The sequence below is a fragment of the Solea solea genome, chromosome 13, assembly GCF_958295425.1.
Source record: "Solea solea chromosome 13, fSolSol10.1, whole genome shotgun sequence".
Classification (NCBI taxonomy): Eukaryota; Metazoa; Chordata; class Actinopteri; order Pleuronectiformes; family Soleidae; genus Solea; species Solea solea.
In genome coordinates this window covers 6024301-6050990 of record NC_081146.1, presented here as the reverse complement: position 1 = coordinate 6050990, position 26690 = coordinate 6024301, and the positions used below count along the sequence as shown (strand labels likewise).

General features: G+C 42.8%; 1 protein-coding gene across 3 annotated transcripts in view; it reads right to left on the bottom strand.

The window, feature by feature from the left end:
* The window catches only part of si:ch73-22o12.1 (nectin-2), a 79277-nt gene that overhangs the window by 12593 nt on the left and 39994 nt on the right, over positions 1–26690 (bottom strand). Inside the window, exon 8 of one of the 3 annotated variants that reach the window (XM_058647170.1) lies at positions 21685–26528. The exons of the other annotated variants lie outside the window; for them this stretch is intronic. Within the exon in view, the coding sequence (XP_058503153.1) occupies positions 25945–26528 (584 nt within the window). The 3' untranslated portion in view covers positions 21685–25944. Of the gene's footprint in view, positions 1–21684; positions 26529–26690 lie in introns of those variants that run through there. 3 annotated transcript variants of the gene reach the window in all.

Below are 26690 nucleotides of genomic sequence, written 5' to 3'. Positions count from 1 at the left end.
ACTACGCTCTCAGTAGCTGTTTTCATTTTGTTCTGCTAAATAAGACATTTTCAGAAGCATTGCAACAGTTAGAAAAAGTAGGCTGTTGCCTGCAGCCCTGGGCTGGCAGGGCCCCCGAGAACAGCTGTTAATGGTAAAACAAAAATGTGTGAGAACCTCCTTAAACTCTTTGTACAAGAGATTGCAATGAAGCCATGGTTGTACACTTCCAAATGATGCCCAATTCCATTAGCATGCCTAAGTGTGGTTTAATCTAGTCTCCTGAAATGCGTCTGGTAATTGTACTGCTAGTTTTGATTTGATTTGATAGTAGTTTTACGGTTTCATTCTTTTTCTGAATTCATTTATTTTATGCAAAACTCTGCAGACATGGACAGAGAAACTTATTTGTTTCACCCCACATGGCTCAGTCCACTCGCACTAGTCCATTCTCATTAGAGTCAGTGTCATACATTAAGGTCCGCTATCAGTCTGGCTGGAACATACAGGAGCTGCTTCCATAGCCTCAGCCAAGACAAGTGCATCACTATAATGTCATTTAAGAAGAGAATTTGATTTAGTCCGTTCTCCCTGGTCTCAATGTCAGCATGGAGAACGGATCCAAACATGAGCTTTCACAAATGTTTCTTTCTGCCGTTTTAAATGTTGCTTCCGTTTGTCACAGACTTGTGTATCTAGTGGCTTTCAGTTGTTCAATAGCACATAATTGGCTGACACTGATGCAATCTTCTGAGATTACAGTGGTGAGCCAGCTCGCACAAAACGATCCGCTGTAATAGTCATTCAAACCTTTCTCAAAAACGTCCACATTGGATGATGGTCGGTGCCAAAGAACAAAATCACAAGCTGTCAAAACATCAGAGTGCCGTGTGAAATGAGATGTAAAACTGTTGTTACCTCCTCTGCTGCTAGAATCTGAAACCTTCATAGACTGGGAAATAATCTTTACACAAAGCAAGAGGTGGATTTCGTTTGGTGCTGCCTTTCAGCCAGGAATCCAAGTAATGCTCAAACATTTCTAAGAAACACCGATCACAATGGTAGGTGATTTTAAAAGGGTAGGCAACGCACCATTATTGTAAAGTAAGTGTTCAAAGATGGACAATTACAGGGGCAAGTGGGTCTGAACTGACTGACTAAACAACTTACAGTACGCTGATAGAAATGTCCTGCAATTAAATTTAATTCCTATAATGTGGTTGGAGTAAAATATTGTTTTCCATCATCTTGTGACTCACACATTTATGTATTATCATGCCAAAATAAACAGTAACGTGTGCCAACATAGGCTAAATATTCTGATATGAATGGACGGTGCCGTGTAAACAGAACTATATGATTTGTAAGTCACTGTCAGATTAAAACAGTATTCTGATCTTATGCCACATTTAGTGTATTATTATGGGTTTTTGTTAACTGTGTTTACCAGAGGAGTAAATTCAAATAACCAATTAAATAACTAACTGGAGTCTATTTTTGGTGAATTGTAATTTTAGTCTATTTTTCTACCGTTTTCATCCATTGCATCACATTACAAATTCCCAGTGGAGCCTTCTGGTGTGTTGCTGCTGCCTAGCAATCGTGTTCTTTTGACTTTATTATTTATTTGTACAGCAAGCATGTCGTGTTCTAAGCTCCCCATGTTACAAACACAAGCTCACAAGTCTCATTTGACAGCACTAATTAGGCGGACCTTTATACATCTTAATCAGATTATAATTTCGGGATCATTGGAGTCTTTGCAGCAGGGGCTGTCATGTTGACATGGGTCATAATGGCAGTACACTCTGTAAACGTTCACTAGCCATAAACCTCAAAAACGCATGTTTCACGACCAGATTTTTGGCAGATATGTGCACAAAGTTATAGTTCAGGCTTTTTGGAGTGTGGTTGTTGGAGCTACTTACTGACACACAGGCAGCACTAACCTGCTTTGAGCAGAAAAATGGGGAAAAGGGGATTTTAAGAACTTAACAAAAGGCTCACCTAATAAAATATACACCTGCTTATAAGTCTATGACATCTTAAGAATATGTTTCTGGCTGGAAATGAAGCTTTGTAAACTGGTCACTCTCCCGCACCAATATCTGCAGAGAAAATCAGCGTTTTTAGCTCGATAGAAACAGAGGAGCTGCTGCTTACGGTGAAATTGTGTCACTTTGATCAATCTGACCAAAAGATTTGGAACACCAAAGTCACAAAATAACATTTAACATACGGATAGAGGCAGCAGTGGAGCAACGATTCCTGTGCGCCTAGATGTGAAATTTCCCTACGGGCATTGGTGCAGGAAGTGAGTGATTTACAAAGCGGCACAAACCACAGTTTTCAGTTAGAAAAGGCTGACTAGCAGAATTCCCAAGATGTCATCAACTTAAGTCGATGTAGATTTTATTCGGGGACCCTTTAGTTCAGTGGCGACAATCTGTTTGTCTTGTGTCCCTGCTGGCAGCCAGAGTGAGCACATGGGGTGCACACAGCGCAGCCGCTGCTGTCGGAGCTTCATCCAACCTCAGCTGAATACACCTGAGCTATACCTTCAAAGTGGAAATGACACATTTATTAACGCAGGAATAAAGTGAGACAACAGTAAATATGCTACAAGTCTGTTGATACCGTCAAGATAGATGTGTTTAACTGCTACTGTACAAAGCCTGTAGTTCCTCTTTAAGTGTTAAAACACTGAATGAATTGACTCTAACTCTGCATGTGGGTTAAGCATTTGCATAGTGAGTGTACTTTCTACTCAACCTAAATGAAATGAAGTTTTGCTTTTGTTGCACTCAGTCATGATAAATGCTGAACAGCCTTATGCTTCTCGCAGAACAATGCGTTGGTTGGAATGAGCTGAAAAGAGATTCATTTAGAAAAGCTGTAAACTAGTTGGGAGCTCATTAAACACATTTTGATTTATATTTGTAAATACTGCTAATAATGTTCTTTGTTTGTCATATAAAGTAAGCACGTTTACGTTGGGTACCTTTTTGTACCAGGATATAAAAGGTACATTTGTGTCACCACAGGTGCAGAAATGTTCTATTACAGGTAAAGTACAAAAACGTACCAATGTTCAAATGAGCTACAGAGCTCGTAACCTTCTACAACAGCAGCAACAAATGGTTTGTACCCTTATAGATCCATTCCTATAGCTTGATTTCTTGGTATGTATGTGTGCATGTAAATGTATTCTAGTGTGTGTAGGTGTGTCTCTCTCCCTTTCTCTTTGTTTCACACAGGCAATCAGGCAGGCAATCAAGCCTATGCATCACAGGTGTGTGCAGTTACTACGGAGGCGGGGCTGTGCCTTTAAAGCCCAACAGTCCAGCCGTGCTCTCTCTCTCTCACCATTTCCAGCCTGGCGTCCTGCAGCTCACATTGTTTTGTTCTTAGTTTCACATCCAACACTCACACACATCCATACACCTGCATTTACAACTGATTCACCTGATTACAGATATAGGTTATGTTTGGTTTAGCTTGTTATGTTGATTATAAATAAATGTTAAATTGCCAGCATCTCTCTTGTAGCTGTTGTTTTGTCAAGTCATCTGAGCCAGTCTTGACAATTTTGATATTTTAGAAAGCTTTATGTGAGAGAGACTCCTCTCTCCCTCTCTGAGGAGATGGCGTGTTCCCTGCCACAGTGCATCAAAGAACACTCAGTTGCCTTGAGAGAAAGCAGGAACTCTCCCTTTCTGTCTCTCTCTCCCTCCCTCTCCCCATGCCTTCATCATCCCCTCTCCTCCGTCTCCCTCTGACAAGGTTGCTGCTCGCCTCTCGCTGTCTCCCTGTCAATATTTACAGTCCACTTACACTGGCACTGAGGTAGTTGACTGCAGCCAGCAGAGAAAGCAGAGTTGCATTAGCCAAATGTAGCTGTCCACTCAGGACATGAATAATCTGTTGTTCTACAAGTACACATGCTGTTTCTCCTCTTTTCTCTCGCTCGCTCTCCCCTTCTTCACGCAGAAAAAGGTGGGAAGTAACGGAGGTGAAAAGTGAGCAGACACTTCACAGAAGAGGAACAAGTGCTCAAAAAGCACAGGTCAGAATGTCAGCACATTTATGAAAACACGTCCAAATACAAGAACAATTTCAGCACTCAGGGGGCACGGATCTGTGCCGCAGGTGCACCTATGGTAATAATACACAACTCCTTATATGGACATCCTGGGGGGGGGGTGTTTATAGGACACATATTTATTTAGTTATGATTCATTTTATATCACATGTTTGGTAGTGATATACAGAAACAATCATTGTGCAGAAATCACAAAATAGATAATAAAAAAACATAAAAAAAAGTGAAAAATTCAATCCAATTTTTAACATTTTGAGTACTCTTTGCTCAGGTGTGTTTGGTGATTGCCTAGGTTGTGCTGAAAAAAAAGTCTATAAGACGCTCTATACTGCACATTCTTATAACCTCTGTATATACTATATATATTTTAAACATACTAATGGAAACAAGCAGCCAAAGTGCTCTGTGTTGTAAGAGTTAAAGTGGTGATGTGAAACTGCTACATACTGCAGTGTGTTAACATACTGAAACAATATAGGGTAATAAAGGTCTCAATAATACATGTACATGTAATATAATGTAAGGTTGTTATTATCATTAAGATAAATAATGTTGCAATGTTGGCTACAGAGATAGAAGTACGCACTAAAAATCAAAAGCAAAAGTCCAATGAAATGTGCCGTTAAAATGTTGTGTACCACATCAGACAGGAATACTACTTCATATTCATTCTAGTTCATCATAAAAGAAATCATAAAATCTAATTTACCACAGCACTAAAAAGTTTAAGCAATTAACAGTTAAAGGAATACATTAACATTTAATTGAAAGCAAACATCAATAGCACTCTCATGTCTGTATTATCTAAGCTTAGCATACAGACCAGCAGCAGTGGGAAACAGCTGCTTCGGCCCCGCATTAAAAAAATGATCTGACAACAACTAAACTCACTAATTAACATGTTGAATTCTTTAAGCAGTTATATATAAAAAACAAAGACTGTATCTGGCTAAGCTAACTGCATCCTGGCTCTAGAACTCCAAAGTTCTTCTTTTTTTTTATTTTCCTTTTGTTGTCTGCATGAAAGTGAATATGCTTCATATGCTGCGAGAACAAAGCTAAGACATTCATGAGCCTTTTAAAAAGCAGCAGGTGTCCTACATTGACAGTACGTTTGTATGTCAGTCTGTAAGAAGTACTCAGTACTTATGCTGAATATTTAGCAGCCGCTTTAATTGGAAGTGATTTTTAGAACGGAAACTCCTGACTAAATACCACACTTTACAGTCATAATGTGAGACTGTGCGGCCTCCTATTTTACCTCACACTGCCTTGAGGCCTCTCATCCGTCTTCTTGACCTGGTTTTTCCACACTCCTCGCCCCTCTGACCCACACCACCTCTCTCCCCCTCTACTAGTATCAGAGCAGCCTTGAGGCCAGGCACCAGTGTGGTGCAGCCGGTATGTTTACCTGCCCTCCTAACCACTGCTAACCTCTACCTTGAAGGCACTCTCACCTCATTACCCACCACTCAGCCACACACACAGCCTCAGACTCCTTCTACCTTCTTAGAGTTCTACCCTACAGCAGGATGCTTCACTGCAATGTCCTCCATGTACTTGCACGCCGGGTAAAAATGTTAGATATAATGAGACATTGGGGGGGTGGGGGTGATATGTAGGACGTGGCTAGCCCCCCCACCCCCCAAAGTGAGGAGAGTAAGTTCATTTCTTCTCTCTCCCCTCGCTGACTCACATGAGAGCACACACTTCATGTCGCCCTCCTACCATGTTCCTCACACAGACTGTCAGAGAGGAAACGACGCGCAGAAGAAGAGACAGCGATGGGGAGGGAGTAAGTAAGGAAGGAAGGAAGGAGAGTGTAACATATAGGAAAGTACATAGACAACTGAGAGAATGGAAGATTCAAGCTGGAGGGTAGAGAAGTCGACTGTGAAGATGTGTTGGAGGGAAAGAATCAAATCAGGGGGAAAAAGTATTTGTGGCACTAGAAAAATTGAAAATGTCCCTTCTCTTTTAGCTTGATAACAAACCCAGTGATCGCTATGCAGAATTTTTTTTTTTTTGATATGAAAAGTGGTAACACATTCCATTTAAATGTTTGTGACTATTGCATGTTTGACCATAACGTAAGCGAGCTAAAAGAGCCTCACGCGTGGTCCTGGGAGTGCCGTAGCTGTAATAGGCCCCATTTCCCCCACAAACTGCCTCTCATCAGCTCCTGATTAATGACACACTGAGCCATAATGGCCCCGTGTGCTCGCCACTTTCATTCACTTTGCTCTTCAGCCAATGCCCCCAGAGAGAAACCACAACAATGTGAGCTGTCGAGACAACCCAAAAAAAAAAAAAAAAACCTACGCTCTTGCAGAACTCAAATTCAGATGCTCATTAAGAACGGCGTTTCTTGCATTGCCATTCACTTCTGCACTGCCACTGGGAGCCGGTGGACACGAACAAAAGAATTCAGGCAGGATGGAAAGAAGAAAGCATACAGAGTTCAATTTATCTGCATCCACATAAAGGATGGTTTCATTAGTGTTTAAATGTGCTTGACTGGCTGCTGGAGATGGAGTGCTGGTGAGGTATGCATTGGTAAAAAGGATGCAACCTATATTCTGGTACAAGACAAGATAGATGCACACACTCTTGCTACACATCACATCTGGGCCTCTGTAGATAAATCGGTGAGGGGGAAAAATAAAGCAGAAATGTGCATCTCATTTGGGTCCTGCAACTGTTTTTCATGTCAAAATTCTCAAAGGTTATCATTGTGTCCATTGTGCGGCTCTGTCGACCGTACATCACACATCAGCACCGCACTTAAGTCACAGCCCAGAATCTCTGACGTGCGAATGAATACTCCCAAACGTGCATGTCAGTCCCCACAGGGGCTCACAAGCTCTGGTGCACCCACACATGTCGTGCTCTTGCTGTACAGGGTGCACGTGCACAGATGCAAATGCTCATATTTATGGACACACTGTACCTCTCACATGTTGCCAACGACAGACGTTTAGATGCTGAACATATATCAAACTACATCACGATGAGTGGCTGCCATTAAAACCCCTTTGCAGCATCAATAATGAATCATACTATATTCTCATTCTTACACTCACACACGTGTTATTGAGAGCACTGAAGGTAGAGCCGCTGAATATGTTTGCAGACACAGGTTTCATTATCAGAATTTAAGCTCCTCCTCCTCCTCCTCCTCCTCAGTTTGTCCTTTTCCTGCTCTTCTCTCTGTGCAGGAGTCAGCGTGTGTGTGTGTGTGTGTGTGTGTGTGTGTGTGTGTTTCACAACAGCAGTATTTGTGTTTGGGAGTGTGTGGGGTAATCAATAGTGTTTCAGTGGAGGACACTTACGGGCAGATTGGAGCACAAATGCTAGCCAGCATGAAAGAAAACATGACAGAAACACTTGGTGCTCCATCTGAAGGAGCTCAGTGTGACATCTACTCTGACTGTTGTCGAGCGCACGCACGAGCGCACACATAGACAACGATGAGAGTTGTTTTCAAATACAGTTAAAAGCATTTACACACTACTACATCAAAGCAGACAAACTAATGAGTTATTGACCGATGAGTCCACACACACACACACACACACACACACACACACACACAGAATCGCACACTGCAATGCATCCATTTCACACAAAACAAACGTGACTAGGGTCCTTGTCACAAAGCAGCAGTGCACTATAATGAGAGTGTGTGCGTGTGCGTGTGCACATGCATGGACTGAGCCGACTGTGTGTACACAAGTCATTATTAGAGGTTTAGTGTGTACTCACCAGTCAGTCAGGCTCCAGTCAGAGGAGTCAGCTTAAGGGCTGATAGCAACTCCCTGAGGAGACGCTAAATACCATCAGCCGTTTAAATCCATCCATGACCATTTTAAATATGCAGCACATACTAACTTCATTTTTAATAAGGGCTCCGAGCAAGACACAGGGAGGAAAAGGAGAGCGAAGAGACAGAATAAAAGAGGGGGGGGGGGGGGGCAGGGTGAACAGGGGGGGGGGGGGTGTATGAGGGTAGAGGAGGGGGGCAGTGTCTGTTGCATTGATTTCTTGGCAGTTTGGCACAGGCCCTGATTCGCCTGGAAAAGCCACAGATGTGTCAGAGGCAGTTAAGCACACGCAAGAAGAGAGGGACCCCGCATACACACGGCACACGGAGTCATGTGCATGTGCATGCGTAACACATGTGCCTGAAAGACACAGCTATACACCCGACGATGCTCAGAGAACAACAGCGTGCGCTCAAACTACCTGCGAGCATGTGGTGATTACAACAGTGAAGAGAGTGAGAGAAGGCCGGGTGATGCAAAGGCTTGTGATGCCTTTCTGAGAAAAGATTTACAGGCATTTCTCTCTGAAGTCAGAGTCAAAAGTTGATACGATTAAACACACCTAGATGGGCAGTAAATTTAATACCTGGCTTAACTTAGCTTAAAAACCTGTCTGCTCAGCTCAGCTTTCAAAACACACCTGACTGCGCGTGTGGAACGGCAGTGAAGTCAGATGTACATTTTCATCTATGGGAGGATGAGGCATTAGGATCAAAGATGGGGACTGGGGATATTCAACTTATCTTAGCACTGAATCCACGCGCATCCTCCAGACAGACTACCTGATTAGCCAGGCATTCGTGGCCTATATTCAGCATGAAAAATGAAGGGAATATTGATGATAACGCCTGAGGCAGAATTGTATTTCTGTCCTCTTGTAGATCAAAAACACAGCAGTTAATGACAAGTTTAGGAGTTTAGGTCCCAGTGGTGTCACCTGTGTCACCTGTGTCACCACATGAAGATGCGTAGACGCTTGCGTCAAATGTTTGAGACCTTTGATGCCATTTTTGCAAGCGTTTAATGTTGTATTATTTATTTTGTTTACAAGACAGAGGACCATATTTCCATTGCACAATATTTTTGTTCGAATGAAACTTGTTAATATTTAAATATGTAATCTTCATCCGCTTATCGTGTACTTACACTGAGTTATGAAAACATAAAGGCTTGATAGTGTTTGTCTGAAGTTACTCTTGAATCTAACTGCAGTCTTAACGCCTTTTTCTGAATTTATAGATTTAAAAACGCCGATCAAATCTTTCCTGAAGCCTTCAAACTGTCAGAACATCAGCCCAAGACCAGAGATCAAGACAAGCTGAAGCAAATCCCCACAGCGCAGAGACTGGAGCTTGATATTGTTTGGCATCCTTGAATGAAAATCGACTTTGATCATTGATCAACATTGTTGATGATTACAGTTTTTGGTCATTGACTAATCACTCAATCAACAAATTGTTTCTGCTCTTATTGACATTAACATGGTTTAATTACAGCTTAGAGAATAATTGGATATTTTCAAGAAATAAATGGAACCGTGTTAAGATCCATCTTCATGGACAGTAATGGAAAAACTTTATGTATAGTCACTGAAACACAGTACTATGTTAGTGTAGCCTTTATATAAACAGCCCTCACTCTGTACATAACACCATTTCCTGCTTCAGACAACACTCCCTCTCACACACACACACACACACACACACACACACACACACACACACACACACACACACACACACACACACACACACACACACACACACACACACACACACACACACACACACACACACACACACACACACACACACACACACACACACACACACACACACACACACACACACACACACACACACACACACACACACTTCCAAATGCAGACCTGCTCTCCCTCTCGCTTCAGGTGACAGGTGTGTCATGACGGCGTGACAGGAAACTGATGATATCATGTGACAGTCTGAATGACCGGTTAGTCAGCTCGTTGGATGACTCACTGACCAACAGCTCACTCACCGTCACGCTGGCTGCACTGTGTAAATGTGGGTGCCAATCACCAAAGCATAAAAGGGGTGAGTGTGTCACCCTCAGTTTTGCAGACAGACACATGTAGAGAATCTCAGACACACAGAGAGAGAGAGACACACCGGCAGCAGCCGAGATCTAGATTAGACACGGTATGTTTATTACCCTCTGTGACACAGACGAAACTCGTCCACAGACCTCTGTTCATTTGGCTGTCAGCGAAGACACAATAGGACAGTGGCACTTTCTTTGACGTGCCACTCTGGAATGTTAATCACCACGGAGGCCCATTATCTTCACATCCTCTCGCTCCCTCCCTCCATTTGTCTTCCCCTACTTTTTTTAAAACCTGACAAACTCATTGCTCGTTACTAAAAAGCACCATTGTTTCATTGAGCGCACATGTAGAAGAAGACAGAGACGTCAGGCAGAGGAGATAAGAGGAGAGGCAGCAGAGAGAGTGGGGCTGCCTTACTGCTGGCATAAATTGGGGATCATAAAAGGTGTCGTTGCAGCATTAATCTGCAAAGAATGAACAAAGTGCTGTGGTGTGCTGTGTCTGTCTGTGTGTGTGTGTGTGTGAGTGAGCGCATGACAAAGCTACGACAATGAAGGGAAACATGAAACACGTAATTCTCACATGCATTCATCAAGCTTGATTAAATGCATGTGTAGGCCCTGATTTTTTATTACACAGTGAAGCTATTGTATATAATGGTGTGTGCTCTTGCATGTTACCTCTTTAACACCCTTTTCAAAACCTTGTCCTAACAAGGCAGAACTTATTTTTGAGGAACATGCTACGTTTAGAGGTAAGATGTAAATTGTGTTTATGTTAGGGTAACTGGTCATGGTTAAGGGATTAGGTTTAAATGAGGCTATAAAAATGAATGAATCTGTCCTAAAAAGGATAGTTGTGTGAACGTGTGTGTGTGTGTGTGTGTGTGTGTGTGTGTGTCATCTGCGACACACTTGCCTCTCTCTCTGCTGCAGTGCCTACAGGAAGTGTCACATATATCATGAATTTTATGCATAAGGCTTAATGTCAACACTAGCTGCATAATTTTTGCGGAAAAAATGCTAAATGTCACCAAACACCAGGCCCTATTTTAACTGATGTCCAAGCTTGTATCACCACAGGACACGCTAGCAGCCAGCAGTCGCCATGGTAGCGTCACAGCACAACAGAAAGGCTACGACTGTACTGTACACAGTTGTGGCAGGAGCGCTGGAGTAGGCGACAAGAGGGAATGGGAGACAAGGAGGGTAATGAAAGCAGAGTTGAAGGAGAAGGGAGGGAGACAAGAGCACTGTTTTTGCATTTCTGTTGACCCTGACCTGCTCAGACGCCTTTGCAACAGAGGAGTAAAAAGTCGTGAAGCGGTATCGCACACGTACATGTGATTTGTGATGCCTGAATATACACTTATCTTTTTCTTTCCCCTTAAAGCTGCAGTGTGCGACCTCTGGTGATTTTGGTCTTTGGTTTGGTCTTAATGAACAGAACTGATGTTACATTATTTGTATTATGGTTCCTTCATCTGACAATGGGCTCTGCGAAGCAAGACTATCAGATGACTGATGACTGAGGGAGCGTTAGTGTGTTTAGAATTAGAATTAGTGAGTTTTGCACACGTCAATTAGTGCTAGTGAATTTGACCACCTCTGCATTAAACTCATCCTCATACACACCAGTAGTGTACGCAGTGGTCAGCACTTATCTGCACTGTGGGAGCAATCAGGGATTTGGTGCATTGCTCAGAGGCACCACAGCCCTGATCCATCGTGGGATTTGAACTGGCCACCTTCCAGTTAGTCCCAGTCCAATTTCTTTTCCTCTTGGAAATCAAAAATCTGCCATGAAAACTGCAGTGGTGCAGGGGCCAGAGGTGTTTATCCCATTAAACTGCTGAACAACCAGGTTTTTTTGAGCAGTAGGAGTCACTTATGAAACTTTGGTGTGGTCGCTTCTTTGTGCCCTTCATTAGCGCAGTGTTGCTGTTTCCTTCATCTGTCTTGACATAAAACCAATAACTTATTGTTTTTCACCTTAGGAACGTTGCTGGGTGACCTGAGATCTAAACACCACTATATGAAGAAACACCACAGAGAGTTGTCAGGAGCTGAAAAGCTTAATCAGCATTTCACAACGGTCTGAGTTTAAGAGACTTTTTTTTTTTATGTTTAAAATGTATGCACTGCTGATTTAAGTATAAAAATCTCTTTTGTAAAATATACTGAATAACATCTTTCATCTTTCTCCATCTTAACTGAGGGCAAATGATTTAATCTATCTATTAAATGATAAAGAAAATACTGAAAGGTAGATGACAGAATGCATTTTTGGCCTTAACTCCTGAATACACATTGCACATAAGAGGACACAGTGAAGAAATACAAATAAACACTAAACACACAGGAGAAGTGAGGAAAGGGTGAAGAGAAGATAGGGAGGGAAAATAAGTAGCCACTGATTTAGATATACGGCTTAAATCCTTCCTCCAAGGCAGGAGCCCACCAGCTGAGCTCCCCGGATGAAAAACTACACTATTAATATGTATGCGGCGAGCCGACATCAAGCATGCACAACAACACATGCACAACACACACACAAATGTGGAACTGTGTGTGTCCATACACAAACACTTTGCGGGCAGCAACAGTTAGATAAATAGGTTTGATATTCCTGCACTTTGTGAGAGTTTGTGCTCGTGACCTTTAAGGTTGAAAGAGTGAATAATGAGAAGCGGGACAAGTCAGCCAGTCCACGCTGCCGAGTGAAGGACAGAGATGGAGGGATGGGTGGGAGAAAGAGATGGAGAGTGAAAGGGGAGGATGAAAGAAAGAAGAAATATGAAGGCACTGCCATCTCATTTCTCCTCCCTCCGGCTCTCCCAGCTGTTGTTCTCTCGCTCTCCCTCGATCACTTTTCATTGTCACTCATCTCTCCAATCACCCCTAACCACTAGTGCCCCCCCTCCCTCCCTCCCCCCTTCCATGCCCGCCCTTCCTCTGCTTGCTCCCCCCTCTTCTCTCCCTCTCTTTCTTCATCCACACAAATGACTCAGTGAAACAGGTCAAGTGTTACAAAATTCCCCCTGCAGCTCAACCTGCCTAACACGAGGCCTGGCTCGTTGCACCAAGACAAGTAACAGTAATACGCCTCCTCACTGAGGGAGGGGGGGGGTGTGGGGTCCAACACACCAGAGAGCCAACACCAACACACACTGAGTATGGGGACATAACAATGCATACACATTTGCATATATCCATTATCTACATGCACTAGCCATCAAAAGTCATCTGGCTGCAGTCATATCTTTCCACTTTGTTATGACTTCAAATGAGTGAGTCAGAGAACACCACACGCATGCAAACAAGCATCACATGAACATAAATACACATCCTGTTATTACAGCGGAAACTAAAATAACCTGTAACTATTTTGATTAGTCAAGAAAAAGATCCCAATCATTTCTTCTAGTACTTGAACAACCTAAATATTACAAATGTACTTTTCCTTGTCTTGTAAACTGCATATATATGAGTTTTTGTAGCACAGGGCTATTAAAAAAAAAAAAAAAAAATATCCTGTTTAAGCTGAAGAGAAAATCATTGTCACAGCTTTAAATATTCCCATTCCAGTAAATGCTACACATTTACACACGCTGCAGTGGTCTGCTGCTACCTCTCCCACCTATCCACACTAATGAATAGCAAACGTGTGACAGAAAACCCTGAAGCTCTGGTGTAAAAGTGGTATTAAGAGAACGACAGCAGAGTAAAGGGCCTTAAAATAGGATAAATGCCCGGGAAAAAAGAGGAGTCAGCGCACACACTTTAACACACCCAGAAAAACACTGTGTCAAACCAGGTGCTTGACGCTAGACAATATGCAGGCATGTTTGCTCTGCGGGCAGAGTGTTTTCATATAAAAACTAACTGCTCTATATATCAGGATGGTGGAAACCTGTGGAGGATAAATGACCTGCGAGCTGTACCTGGACACTGAGTGTAATACACAGATAAATAACAGGGAACTGGGAGTCATGTGACACTCACATCCCCCGGAGAACCACAGCACACCGTGATAAACACAAACACTTGTTTGTGAGAGTTGTGTTTTTCTGACTCTCCCAGGGAACGATGGTCGTTTGAGAGGTTAATGATGTAGGAGAACTGAAATGTACTGGAACATGAATGAATCACAACCGGCTCCATGTCTTCATGCGCCCTTTTGCGTGCTTTGTACCGTCTTATTTCTTCAGTTTACACTCCATTGTTGGAGCACAACAAAGAAGTCCTCGCTATTACACACAGCGGGGAGAGCATAATTCTCCATTAACGTCTCCACCCACTGCTTCTGTTGAAGAATGAATGGTCTGATCCGAGCACCGAAGGTGAGATGGACCAGTTATTAGTGTCGAGGCAACAAAGACCGCGTCCACATATGTGAGCGCAATAATCGACTCCTGTTTATAAACATTTCACGTAGCGCCCCTGTGACACCAAAAGCCAAATTTGAATAACGTTTAATTTCCTCCTATGTGATAAGACCTTTTGTCCATTCAAGACCATTTATTCCATCACTGACGGCCTACGCTGACAGATGAACAGACAGGAGATGGTGCAGTCCTGTTGTGCTTTGCATTGCAATGCTCAGCTTTTTCCCACCGCCCTCCAACACTATCTTTCTCACATTATACACCGAGGTGCACTTCAACAGTGGATCGGGGGCAGCTCCCACTGTCGCCCGTGGGCATCGCTGAGTGACAGGCAGCCCTGTGGAAATCACTGAGGACCTTGGAGGAGAGGAGGGGTTAACACCGGGCCAAGGATATGCTGGAGAACCCACAGCATGTGGTTGCATGGTCAAGGATCCCTACAGTGTCTCTGCACGATACGTATATATGTACGTTATCATCATCATCATCATCATCATCATCATCAGGATAGCACCTCAATTCATTCAGGAGTGGTCGAGTTCAAACCGAGCATCAGAATGGAGGAGAGAGGTGTTAAAATGACCAGAGAGGCTGGTCCGACTATTCCAGACACTGCTGATCTACTGGGATTTTCACGAGTGAGTGGCAGTTCTGTGTGAAAATGAGTTGTTGATGCCAGAGGTCTCTGAACACACAACACGTCAAACCTTGAAGCAAATGGACAACGACAGCAGAGCACCGCAACGGGTTCTATTCCTGCCACTTTAGTCGGTTTCCTGTGTACTTAACAAGATGGCCAGCTAAAGTCCACATGAGCGCAAAGGAACGTATCTAACGGCTGATACTGCCACAGCTTGTGGTTTGGGTTTTTTTCTTAGAGTAATAGCTAATGGTTGTAATCAATCTGTGTATTTCCCTTCTACAGTGAAGCCTCTGGGTTCAATAGCCAGAGACTGAAGATGTGTTGGAAATTAGAAAAGAGGAAGTGGAATGATTAGAAGGGTTTTTCTCCCCTCAGGACTGTCTGGACAGTGTCGGCTGTGGTAATTCAAAGGATGCATGCAGGGCTACACACACACGCGCACACACACACACAGACACTGTTCTTAAACAAATTTACAACGCCCTCATATTTAGCCCACAGCACACGATAAGAAGATCGGAGGAAGGGGCAGGAGAAGTGATTACAGGGAGAACGATGTCACGATAAGATGACAGACGTCTGTGGACATAAAGACGGAGCTGACACATGCACATGAGCAGCCAGACATGCAAATACACACACTCACACACAGATTTTATGAGGTTCCGACAGTTTGCTCTACACTGTGCGGGTTATTTAATGTCAAACAGAGAAAGAGGGAAAAAAGGGTTTTACTCCTCAGTGGAACCAGCCACTGGAGATAACATCACTGTGGACTGCTGATAAAGGAGCATAGTACAGTCTGCACCATCTCTTCCACACACTACAGAGGACTTACAGAGGAAACACAACACTAAAAGTACTAAATAGAGCTATTCAGTTTTATCTGTGAAACACACACGCTAAAAAGTCAGCATTAGGGACGGCTTAATACTCATTTTCTGTGTGTGATACGATATCACTACAATATTTTATTATTACCTTTTTAAATGGCTAACCTGAGTGTTCCACGATATATCTCATAACCTAACATAAAACTACAATAAATATCAGAAAAGCTCACAGTATTATAGTATCATTTAGTAATATAATGTAATGCAGTAAAATAAATGAGTGCTAATATATGTATGTGTATATATATACACATATCAAATTATTCACTTACATATTTTCTTATTAAATCCATAACAGACCACACTGAAGCTCTATTTATTTGTATAAATAATAACAATAAAAGCACAAGTAATAATGTAAAACGATTGTCCCGTGAGGAAAACACAGCCACCAGCTAAATATTTGTTATTCAACAGAAAAACAGAAAACTTCTGGTACTCCCACACAGACAAAACGTACATTTGCATGCACGTTCCATACTGTCGGAGGAGCAAACATCTGCACCGCACTTACATGCACAAACAAACATGAACACCGTCACCCGGCGTTTACTAAAGAGTCCATGCGACTGAATATTTGTGGACTTATTTGTGTTTCCATCTTCATATTCATCTCTCATTCTGTGTGTTTAGATCTGAGTGGATGCCGGCGAAGCATGTGCCAGTGTGTGCATGTACTTTGTAAGAGCTGCCTGTTGAGACGGTGAATTAGACAGCAAGTGCATTTGATCTGCAATGCACTTCAGGGCAAATATACACAAAATCACACACACACACAGAGACAGAGTGAGAGAGAAGAGAGAAAGAGAGGGAGGCTTGCATACAGCATAAAAATCATTTCCGTCACAGAATCTATTCTTAGGAGCGGCAACAAACCATTCTCTCCCTGATATAAATCTCTTTTATTCATACTCAACAAGGGGTACACACATGCAAATGTGCACATACACACACTTTGCTAAAAGTTACACTCCCTGGTGGTCATACTGCATTCACATAACCTTATTTGTTTTTCATTTTCCAGAACAGGATTTGTTCCAGGTAAGTCACTGCGTGAAGACCTTTGGGGCCTTTCTTTCACTCACTCACACACACTCACTCACGCACACACACACACACTCAGTCTCACTGCATCTTCCATCTGGTAGCGGCTGGTGTTTGTGCAGATGTGCCGAGGTCAGCGGCATTCGGAGGATGTCAAAGCTTCTTTCCTTCTCCCCATCACACAGACAGGCAGGCACACATGTGCACACATTATGATGTGTGGAGCTAAATCAACACAGCTGCAACTACTCAGCCCTCATCATCCTCCTCCCTTCACGTGGCCTTCACCACTCCATCTTTAATCAGGCTTCCCCTCCCTTTTTCTCCTCTGTTTTTCACCCTTTTGCTCTCTCCATCCTTATCAACTGCTCCTCTCTTCTTTTTCCTGTTTATTCAATCTTGCATTAGTCACTGTTAAATTTATACACCAGCTAACTCTCTGTAGCGTCTGCCAATGCACAAAGCCTCAGATCTCAGCCCTGCAACACCTCTTCACTCTCCACACACCATCACACCCTCTTTGCCCCCCCCCCGTCATTAAACTGCCCTCACTCCATTGCTCTCTCCTAGCCCTTCTCTGCCCTCCCCGTAGTTGGCCAAGCATGTGTTAAACTCGGGGGAGACTTACCTCATCTGCCCAACAATGCACTCCAACCACCATGTTACCTCCAGTCCTGTCAGCACAGGACAGGAAGAGTAAACGCCCTGGGTTCTCCAGGGGAAACAGGAGCATCCATTTCCCCCCGTCTGTCTGCCGTGGTCTGAGTGTGTCTGTGTCTGGCACAGACACACACACACACACACATTTCAGCAAACTGAATGTCCAGAAGCCAGAAGATCAAATGTTAACAGTTACCGCAAGAGGAAGAGGAATGATATGATTTCCAATTTTCTGCGACTATTTACAACGGTAACCTCCTTTGTGCTCTGTTTTCACCTTGATCGACATGATACAAATACTCTCTTCAGAGTTTTAAGGGCCAGTGCACAACAGTTAGGAGGATGTATTGGCAGAAATTGAATTAACAGCCCAAAAGTATGTTTGTACAAGTGTATAATGACTTTCAAATAATGATTTTCAATCTACAATAAGTCTTTAATATGTACTTTAGGCAAGGACTGTGCTTCACCAAGGTCATCTTGAGCCAGCGTATTTATACAGTGGCCCAGAAGGACAAACTAGCCAGAACTTATTTCACTTTTTGAAGGCGAAGCTCACTCTGCAAACAGAAGAACATCATCCTTTCTGGAAGGTCACCACAGTCTCAGTCTCGCCCTTACATTTTACTCATTTGTACATAGTGGATACTGGATATTTGCCAATATTTTTGTGGCTCAGTATTGGATAAAGTGTCAAGGTATTCTCCTAAATGTACTGTTAGAGCCCTGACTCACTGACCAAACACTCTTGATCATTAATAGCTGTTTAACATAACACCTTTTCATACAAGTGTATCACTGACCGCCTTAATCTTCAGTAATATGAGCAGGTTTCCACAGCAAACACAAGATACAGTAAGTGGTTGTTAACTCAAGTTGGCTTCTCAAAAACTACTCAAAACAAACTTTACAAAAGTAACCAAACTCAGATAAGACATGATATATTAGTACAGAAATTATACAATATTTTACCCACTGAGAAATAACTTAATCCAGCTCAGCCTTCACAAATCACCATGGTCAGAAAACAATAACTTTCCGTCTCCAATTTGTCACAATCTTTCTCCTCAGACGGTGTGAAATGAAGACGTTTTCAAAACCACATTCAGGCAAAATTTCATTTAAATAAAACAATGAAGTGTGGAAATTGTAGTGAGTGAAAGTAATGACTATAGGTGTGGGAAACACAGCAAAGTCATACAGAATGCAGGAGTCGACATGATCCAGACAGCAACAGACTCTGTGAAGTGACTCAGAGTTAGAACGCTAACTATCACTGTGTCAGACTAAAATATCTTAACAACTAACTAACACTGATTGCTGTGGTGATCTATTCCTTTAACTCCATCATGTGGTTCACATGGTTTTGGTTGAAAAACCTCAACAGATTCATTTCCATTAAATTATAATGAAAAGAGTAATAATTTGAAACCTTTTTGATCAACTAAAACATGAAGGTAGATTTTTTTATAAATCCAACATTTATAACTCACCTAGAGAATAAATGACATATTAAACATATGCAATAATAGTAAACTAAGTTTCTTTTCCTGCTGAACATTAGCTTCTCAGCGTTGTCACTGTGAGCATAATAACATGCTGAGAGTAGTGTTTAACTCAAAGCACCACTTTGCCAAAGAACAGACATAAAGAGCTGCTAGAGCTGCAGACATTTAGTGTTATTATAGTATGGGGGGAAAAAAAGAACTGGAGTTAACACAAACTTTGAAAAAGTCTTTTTAAAACAAGTGACTTTCAGTGACTTGTTATCTCTCAGTAAGACATTTCAGTCTTACTGTCTTCATGAGCTTTTCTCCTACACTGTCCTCTTCAGCAGACTAATGTGTGCTTGGATTGAGGTCAGATGAACACACTTGGCAAGTACATTTCATTGTTTCACCATAAAAACCTCTTAATTGCCTTCTCTCCAAGCTTAGGGTCACTGTCCTAAAACTGGAGGTCTACGTACTACACCGACAGCTATTAGTCAATCTCAGTGTACTGGAGTTTAGTTTAAACAATGAGAAAAATATGACTGTTAGCTTAAAAAACAGTAAAAGATATGAATATTTCAGTGACTGTGAGATTCTGTGATTCACTCTGAGTCAGGTGCTTTAAAGCCAATACAAATATCCGAGAAAAGACTTTGATAATTGAGGTCAGAGGGAGATATTTGCTTTAATTCCCACATACAATCACTATATTCATCCCTCAGACGTCCATGCAACAGGCCTGGCCATTCATCACTGACTCTCACTGATTTATTATGGAGGTCTGGAGCTGGAGGGTCAGAGGTCAAATGAGGAGCACAGTGATATTATTAGCACAGAGAGCCCAGAGTTGCTCTTTCTATAACCCCTCAACACTTACACAGACACACACAGACACACACACAAAATCAGATGTTTCATCAACATTGTGACTATAGTGGCCAGAGCTGGGAGCTCAATGTATGGCTACACACAAAAGCTGCATTTCCCACCAATTGGTACAGTGCAGCTCATCTTGCCACAGTATGGTTTAGAATGGAGATGTGCAGGCAGGACGACAATAGGTGCATCAACTATGTAACACGTTTACACAGCAAACATTCTGAGACAATTTGAGCCATCTGCAACTGAGCTGAGCACGCAGCAGCAGGTGCCTAAACACATGAACATACTACACACTGCATGACACACTTCCATGCTCACTCTGTAGAACACACACAGGGCAACTACCGACTCGCTGGATTGCTCAGGGGCACTGCACCATGTCTGATCACTGGAGGTTCATGTTCAGCACAGCAGCAGTGCTTGGTGTAGCTGCTGTCACTTTGGCTTCAGATCCAGGTTAGTTCATATAGGCCAGGTCGTACATTGTGGGTTGACCCGTTTCATGTGATGCATACTTCTGATTTACTTCTGGTGACGAATACAGACACACAAAAAAAAGCACGTGGCAAAAGCTTTTACTCTCATCGGCAGCAGGAAAGCATTTTCTGCTTCATATTCAGATGGAAAACCAAAGGAGTCAGCATGTGTCTGTGTGTAAGTGCTCTCTATCTCACCAGCCTCAAATCCAAAGCAATTAGAGAGGCCAGATGGTGGGCTGGACTCACAGTAAATAGCTGTGCATAGACAGAAGAAGCTTGCAAAAAAAAAAAAAAGAACAGTGACAAGGAGCCAGGATGACACAGAGAACACGGCGGCCTCATCGGCAACACGCTGCCACAAAAGACATAAACTGTCTATATTGTGTCGTTCGGCGGCGACACAGAGGGTGTTTTTGTATATAAACCAAACAAGGCAGGTGCACACGCATGCATGACTACACACATGCGCCGACACATCAGCACACTGACACATAAACCTACACACACACACACACACACACAGACACAGACATGTCCTTTTGTTAAAATTTAACCAAACCAGTTTGGTTTCGTTACAGTTAAAACAATGCAGCCTTTGAGAGGCGCTCCATTCACAGAGTTTCAGCTTGGCCTGCACATTCCCCAACTGAAAACACAAACTGCCTCCATGCGGGAAAAGCCACTGTGGCTGCAGCGCGGCATTCCTCAGCACCATCCTCGCCTCGCTGTGGCTGTGTGGAGGCTTTGGGCTCTAAAGTGGATATGAAGATAAATATGTGCATCTTTAAGTGAAGGTGCGTGTGATCTTCATTACTGCCACGCTCAGATGGAAAACATGGAATATGTGCCCTTTTAATAGAGCAGTCTCCCACATACACCTGTTACCAAGGCAGCAAGTTTACTTCAGCCAACCAGGCTACATATACTAAGTAGGTGGAGCTACAGTAGAGGACAACTGTAACTCACAAAATGGATTCACTTATTCCAATAAACACACACACACACACACAGAAATGAGAGGGAGGGAAAATGATGGGTGACAAGAGACAGAGAGGACACTTCATATCAATCAATTCATCTATAAATCTAATCAGTAAGAATCAATGAGTGACGCTTCGGTTCAACCTGGCTCCTCAATCATCCCAGCTAAGTGTTTAAGAGACAGAGGGAAGAAAAGAAGAAATAGATACCACAGACTGCAACACCGGGACATTTCAAAAATCAAGAAGTCTTTAATAGCGAAAGAAAAATATAGAAAGACTCGACACAAAATATTGACAACAACTGTAATTCCGTACTCCTCGAAGAACAAAATTTAAATTTAAAATAAAAAAAATACAAAAACGAAGGAAATAAAAAAAGAAAAGAAAGAACTTTTACACAAAGCTGTCAACAATAAAAAGCACATTTTGGGACAAAACCATTTTGTTGCGTGAACAGTTCATTTGTATAGAAGAAGCACATTTGCCAGTTTTGGCAGCAATCACAGCGCAGCAGTCATGAATAAAGCACTCAGAAAACATAAATTATAAAGCACTGCAAAATAACAGAAAGGAGAAACTGTAATAGGAGAAAATAAATTCTTCATGCTTGCTGTCACAGAGAAATACACCAATGTGACACCATAAATTAGTAATTTTTTTCTCTGCTACATATTTATACATTTATACTATGTACACAGTAAGGATTTATCTTTTTTGTCCTTTTATGAGTGAGATGGAGATTTAAAGGCTTTGATTAGTTATCACTACATGTGTGAAGCTGGGGAAATAGCAATAGGATATAGATTTCTGAAGAACGATACTGGGCATCTTTATCTAACCTTGTGCTAGACCTAGAACAGCATTGCTGATTTCTCTGAAAGCATTTTGTTGATCTGACAAGCCTGCCTGGGGCATTGGGGTATTGTGGTGGCAAATATGTGCGTTTATGCGTGTTTGTCAGAGGTGGGAGTGAGAAAAGCATTTTAGACACGAGTAGGAAGTTGTGACGATGTAAAAGCATTAAAAGAAGTCCTGCGGGGGGCTTTGCTATGAAAGCTTTCTGTCCCATGTAGAACAAACGTGGAACAGTCTATTCCTCTGACACTAGGTGAAAGTGCACATGTATGAACATATACCTGTCCAAGCTGGTTTGGGAACCAGCTGGACATTTTGGGGGATGGAAAGCAGTGGAGCAAGGGGACACGTCATGCTGCGACTCTTTACAGTCGAGCAAGACACAGTATATGTCCTGATGGAGCAACTGAGCAAGAGGAGGGAAAAAAAGTTGTCTGTGTCTGTGTGTGTGTGTGTGTGTGTGTGTGTGTGTGCATGGCTGTGCAAATGAATTTGTGTGGGCTTGTGTCAGGAGATGGCAGAGTTGTCAGGTATGAGGTGTCTTCTGCACAGTTTGGCTGTGGGAGTGAGCATAATGAGAGTGACTGAGGGGTGTTTGTGTGTGGGAGAATGTTTCTCTGCATTCTGTGTATGTATATGTACAGTATGGGTGTACGCCTCAGAAATGCACAATAATATCTTTCATTTGCCAGTTTTCTGTGGTGACAAAAGGTGGCTACTTGGGTTATAGCCCCCATGATGGGAAGGAATGTCCCAAAGGCTCAAAGCATCATGAAAACACACACTGACAATTATATTCTCACACTAAGCAAACAACACAGAGAATCTCTTGTGTAGTTACAGTCTACCTGATAAATTATACAGTGTGCATTGTGTGTATTTTTGCATTGTGCAGCACGTCTGTCAAGGAGGAGAATAAGCCAATTGTGCAAAAAATAAAATACTGTGTGCTTATTATGTGGAACTGCAGGCAATGCTAACATTAACAAAAACGGTTAGGCTTCAGGTAAACTAGGCTCAGTTCGTTCAGTAAACCAAACAACCATGGTATTCATTTAATTACATTCTAAATGCCCTCTGAACTTTAGGGTTAGCCAACCCAGAACTCCTTCATGTTTATTACCACAACACTACCTCCACTGATTATCTGATATTTACATTTTCATAAATATCCACATTTTCACAATAAAAATAAAAAGGCTTACATATATAGTCCACGGATACCTCACACCAAAATGTACATAAAGCAGTTTTGTCTCTTAATGCTATTTTTTTTTTTTTTAACCCCATGAAACAAATATTACACTCATAGTTTGCTTTGTAGTGGTGACACACACACAAGTGCAAAAATAAGTGATGAATCTTTATTTTGAGTGGTTGTGACAAATCAGCTGTTTTGAGTAAATGTACTTTACTCGGCTTTGACAGGAGTTGCATTTATGAATAAACTAAGGCCCATTACACAATAATCCTATTGAACACGCCGCCTTACAATATGCCAGACGGTGCTCCAACATAAAACACCGCCTCTATTCTTGTCATCTGCCTACTGTGTTGCTCTCTTTTTCTCTCTCCACCTCTCTGAAGGTTAACAGACACCACAATAATGGCAAACAAGAGCTGTCTGATTCTATATGAATACTTGTACGCGAGTGTCCCACATCTATAGTTCAAGGGTAAAAACAGTCACGGTAAGGAATGCAGTCATCCTTGCTGTTGGCAGTGGGTCACCCTGCATTTGACGCCACGACCTGCAGCAAGCTGAACATCCCAGATCTTTGCAGAGGCTACTAAAAGGTCAGTGAACTCATCTCCAGACCATGCTCCCCACATTCTCAGTGGATCAAAGGGTAGATGATTAAAAGTTCAGAAAAAGCATGATTAGAGACGCTAGAATCGAGCTTCTTCTTCTAAGATTGTCCATCACAGTCATCCAGTGACTGCGTAGATACAATGACATATGCACACAGACAGCAGTGTACAGCTGCCATGGAATACTGTCTTTGAGTTGGCCTCTGGTGGCTCGTTATGAGGATAAATTCACAGTCAGGGGACCATCAGCCCTGAAGCTGCATCATAAAGGGCCGTTTCACTGCATGTTGCCAGTTAGTCAATATGCCTCCCATTGCTTAACTGTGGACGCAACAATCAATTTGCAACATTTAAAAACATCCGCTAATGGAATGAAATATTATATGATCTCACTGAATATGGATCGATCCAAACGCTGGTTTTGAGGTGAAGTTCAGTCTAAACCAGTCATTCCCCTTCAGTATAGGAGTTGGTGGTGGAGTGACCGTGTGCTGGAGAGAACATGGCCGCTCCAGGTGACTTATTCAGTCCTGGCATGTCAGGGCAAGCTGGGCAGGAATAGAGTAAGTGGGGCGTTTGACATATCAGGAGCAGTAAAATACTTGCCTGGTCTCTGTGGCCCTGACCTCAACACTGCCTGGGATAAATCATGAACTCCCCATAAACACTGGGAGTGAGGGATGAAGAGAGAGAGAGAGAGCAAGAGAGAGAGATAGTGGTGGTGGTGGTGGTGGTGGTGGTGGGGGGGGGTTGCCACATCTTAAACAATAAGTGGTGGCAATCTGTGGGTCTTGGCTAAGCGAGCAACTTCACGGCTCATTACCACTCAAGCTCCTCCTGTCAGGAGCGCTCTGAAGAGACTGGGATGAAGAGGAAGAGAGAAGAAGAGACATGCTCTTCTCTAGTTCTCCTGCATTGCTCTCTCCATCCCTCGACCCCGTCACATTGACTACATCTCATTCTCTCCTCTCTTGTTTACCGTCTCTTACCTCCAGGCACAGCATCAAAATTTGCAGCAAAGTACCTGAAGAAAACGGTTCAAACTCCACAAACTTACTTGGTTAAAATGAGCTGTGCAGCATTTGTACAGTAAATAAGGACCAAATATTCAATTTAAGTTGAGTAAATTCAAGTGTCTACTGCGGCCTGTGAAGATGTTTTGTTTTTTTTTGTTTTTTTTAAGTTAGAGAGACAGGCAGAGAGAGTGGAAAGGAGAACTTGCCAGCAGACGTGAGAAAAGTAAAAGTTTCTCTTCTCTAAATCTGCTGCTGGTTACCGTCTATACCTTTAGAATCCCCCATACTCCATTATACACTAACTACTTACCAGCTGTCAGAGCACAGTGCAAACAAGACGTTTCCCACCAGAGAATTAAGAATAACAGGCTAAACAAAACTGCTCGACAGCCTCATCCACTTCTAAGGTTTTGGTGAATAAGTGTGAATATGCATGTGCATCGCCTCCTTTATAGCCAAGTTTGTATCATGATTCCATTTCCTCTCTTCTACACTACATTGTTTCTCTCTTTTAGTCTGTCAAGAGTCCTCGTCATGGGTCCTGGTGACAGCGATAGCATGAACAGAAGTGGTGAGAGAGAGAGGTTGTTTCTTTTCTGATTTTCCACTCTTGGGGACCAGCGTATCCCACCTCACCCTTCTGTTCATTCAGTTCATTTTGGGGCTGCACTGTGATTAATAAGGGGCTATATTTAAAATCAATATCTTAAAAATAAAAGTGGTATAATTTTCTCTTCTGAAATCACATAATCCTTGGGAGGGTTCCCCTTTCACTCCTTTTTCTCCTCTTTCGGTCTTCTCCTCCTTTATACATACACTTCAGTTCGTGAGATGACAGAGCCGTCCCGATGGGACTCCATGTCATCATCATAGTCTCCAATCATATCCTCCTGGTCATTGTGTGGGCGAAGCTGAAGGATGGGGCCACCTCCACCAAAGTGGTCATACCTCTCCTCCTCCTCCAGCTCATCAAACTTCCTCCTCTCTGCCTCATCTAACTCACTGCTTAACAGGATGTCTTGGGCAGTGGGAGTAGTGGTGACAACTTCAGGCCGACCTCCCATGGTGAGCGGCTGGTGATGGTTGTTTTTCTCTCCAATACCCTGGTGGGATGAGCTCTCGTCGTAAACATAGATGGGCCCATTGTTGTTGCCGCCTCCAACTCCTCCACTCCCTGCACCTCCACTTGTGCCATTCTTGCTCGCCTTCTTGCCACCGCCAAATATGCGCGTCTTCATGTCACTGCCGCCATTGGCGCGGTAACCCTGCTGTTGCCTGCGGCTACGGGTGACAAGGACGCAGATGAGGGCGGCGACCAAAAGGAGGGCCAGCAGGGAGCCAATCACAGCTCCCGCCACCACACCAGCATTGGATGGGTTCACTGAGGGCTCTGTAGGAAGGAGGAGAGGCAGGGAGGGAGAAAGGGGAGAAAAAGGAATACGGTTGAGAAAGTGGAAAAAAGAGATCCGTGTGAAACACGTAGAGAGAGCAAGGAGAAACACAGAGACAGCATAAAAAGGAGACACAGGAATGGGGAGAGGAACACAGAGAA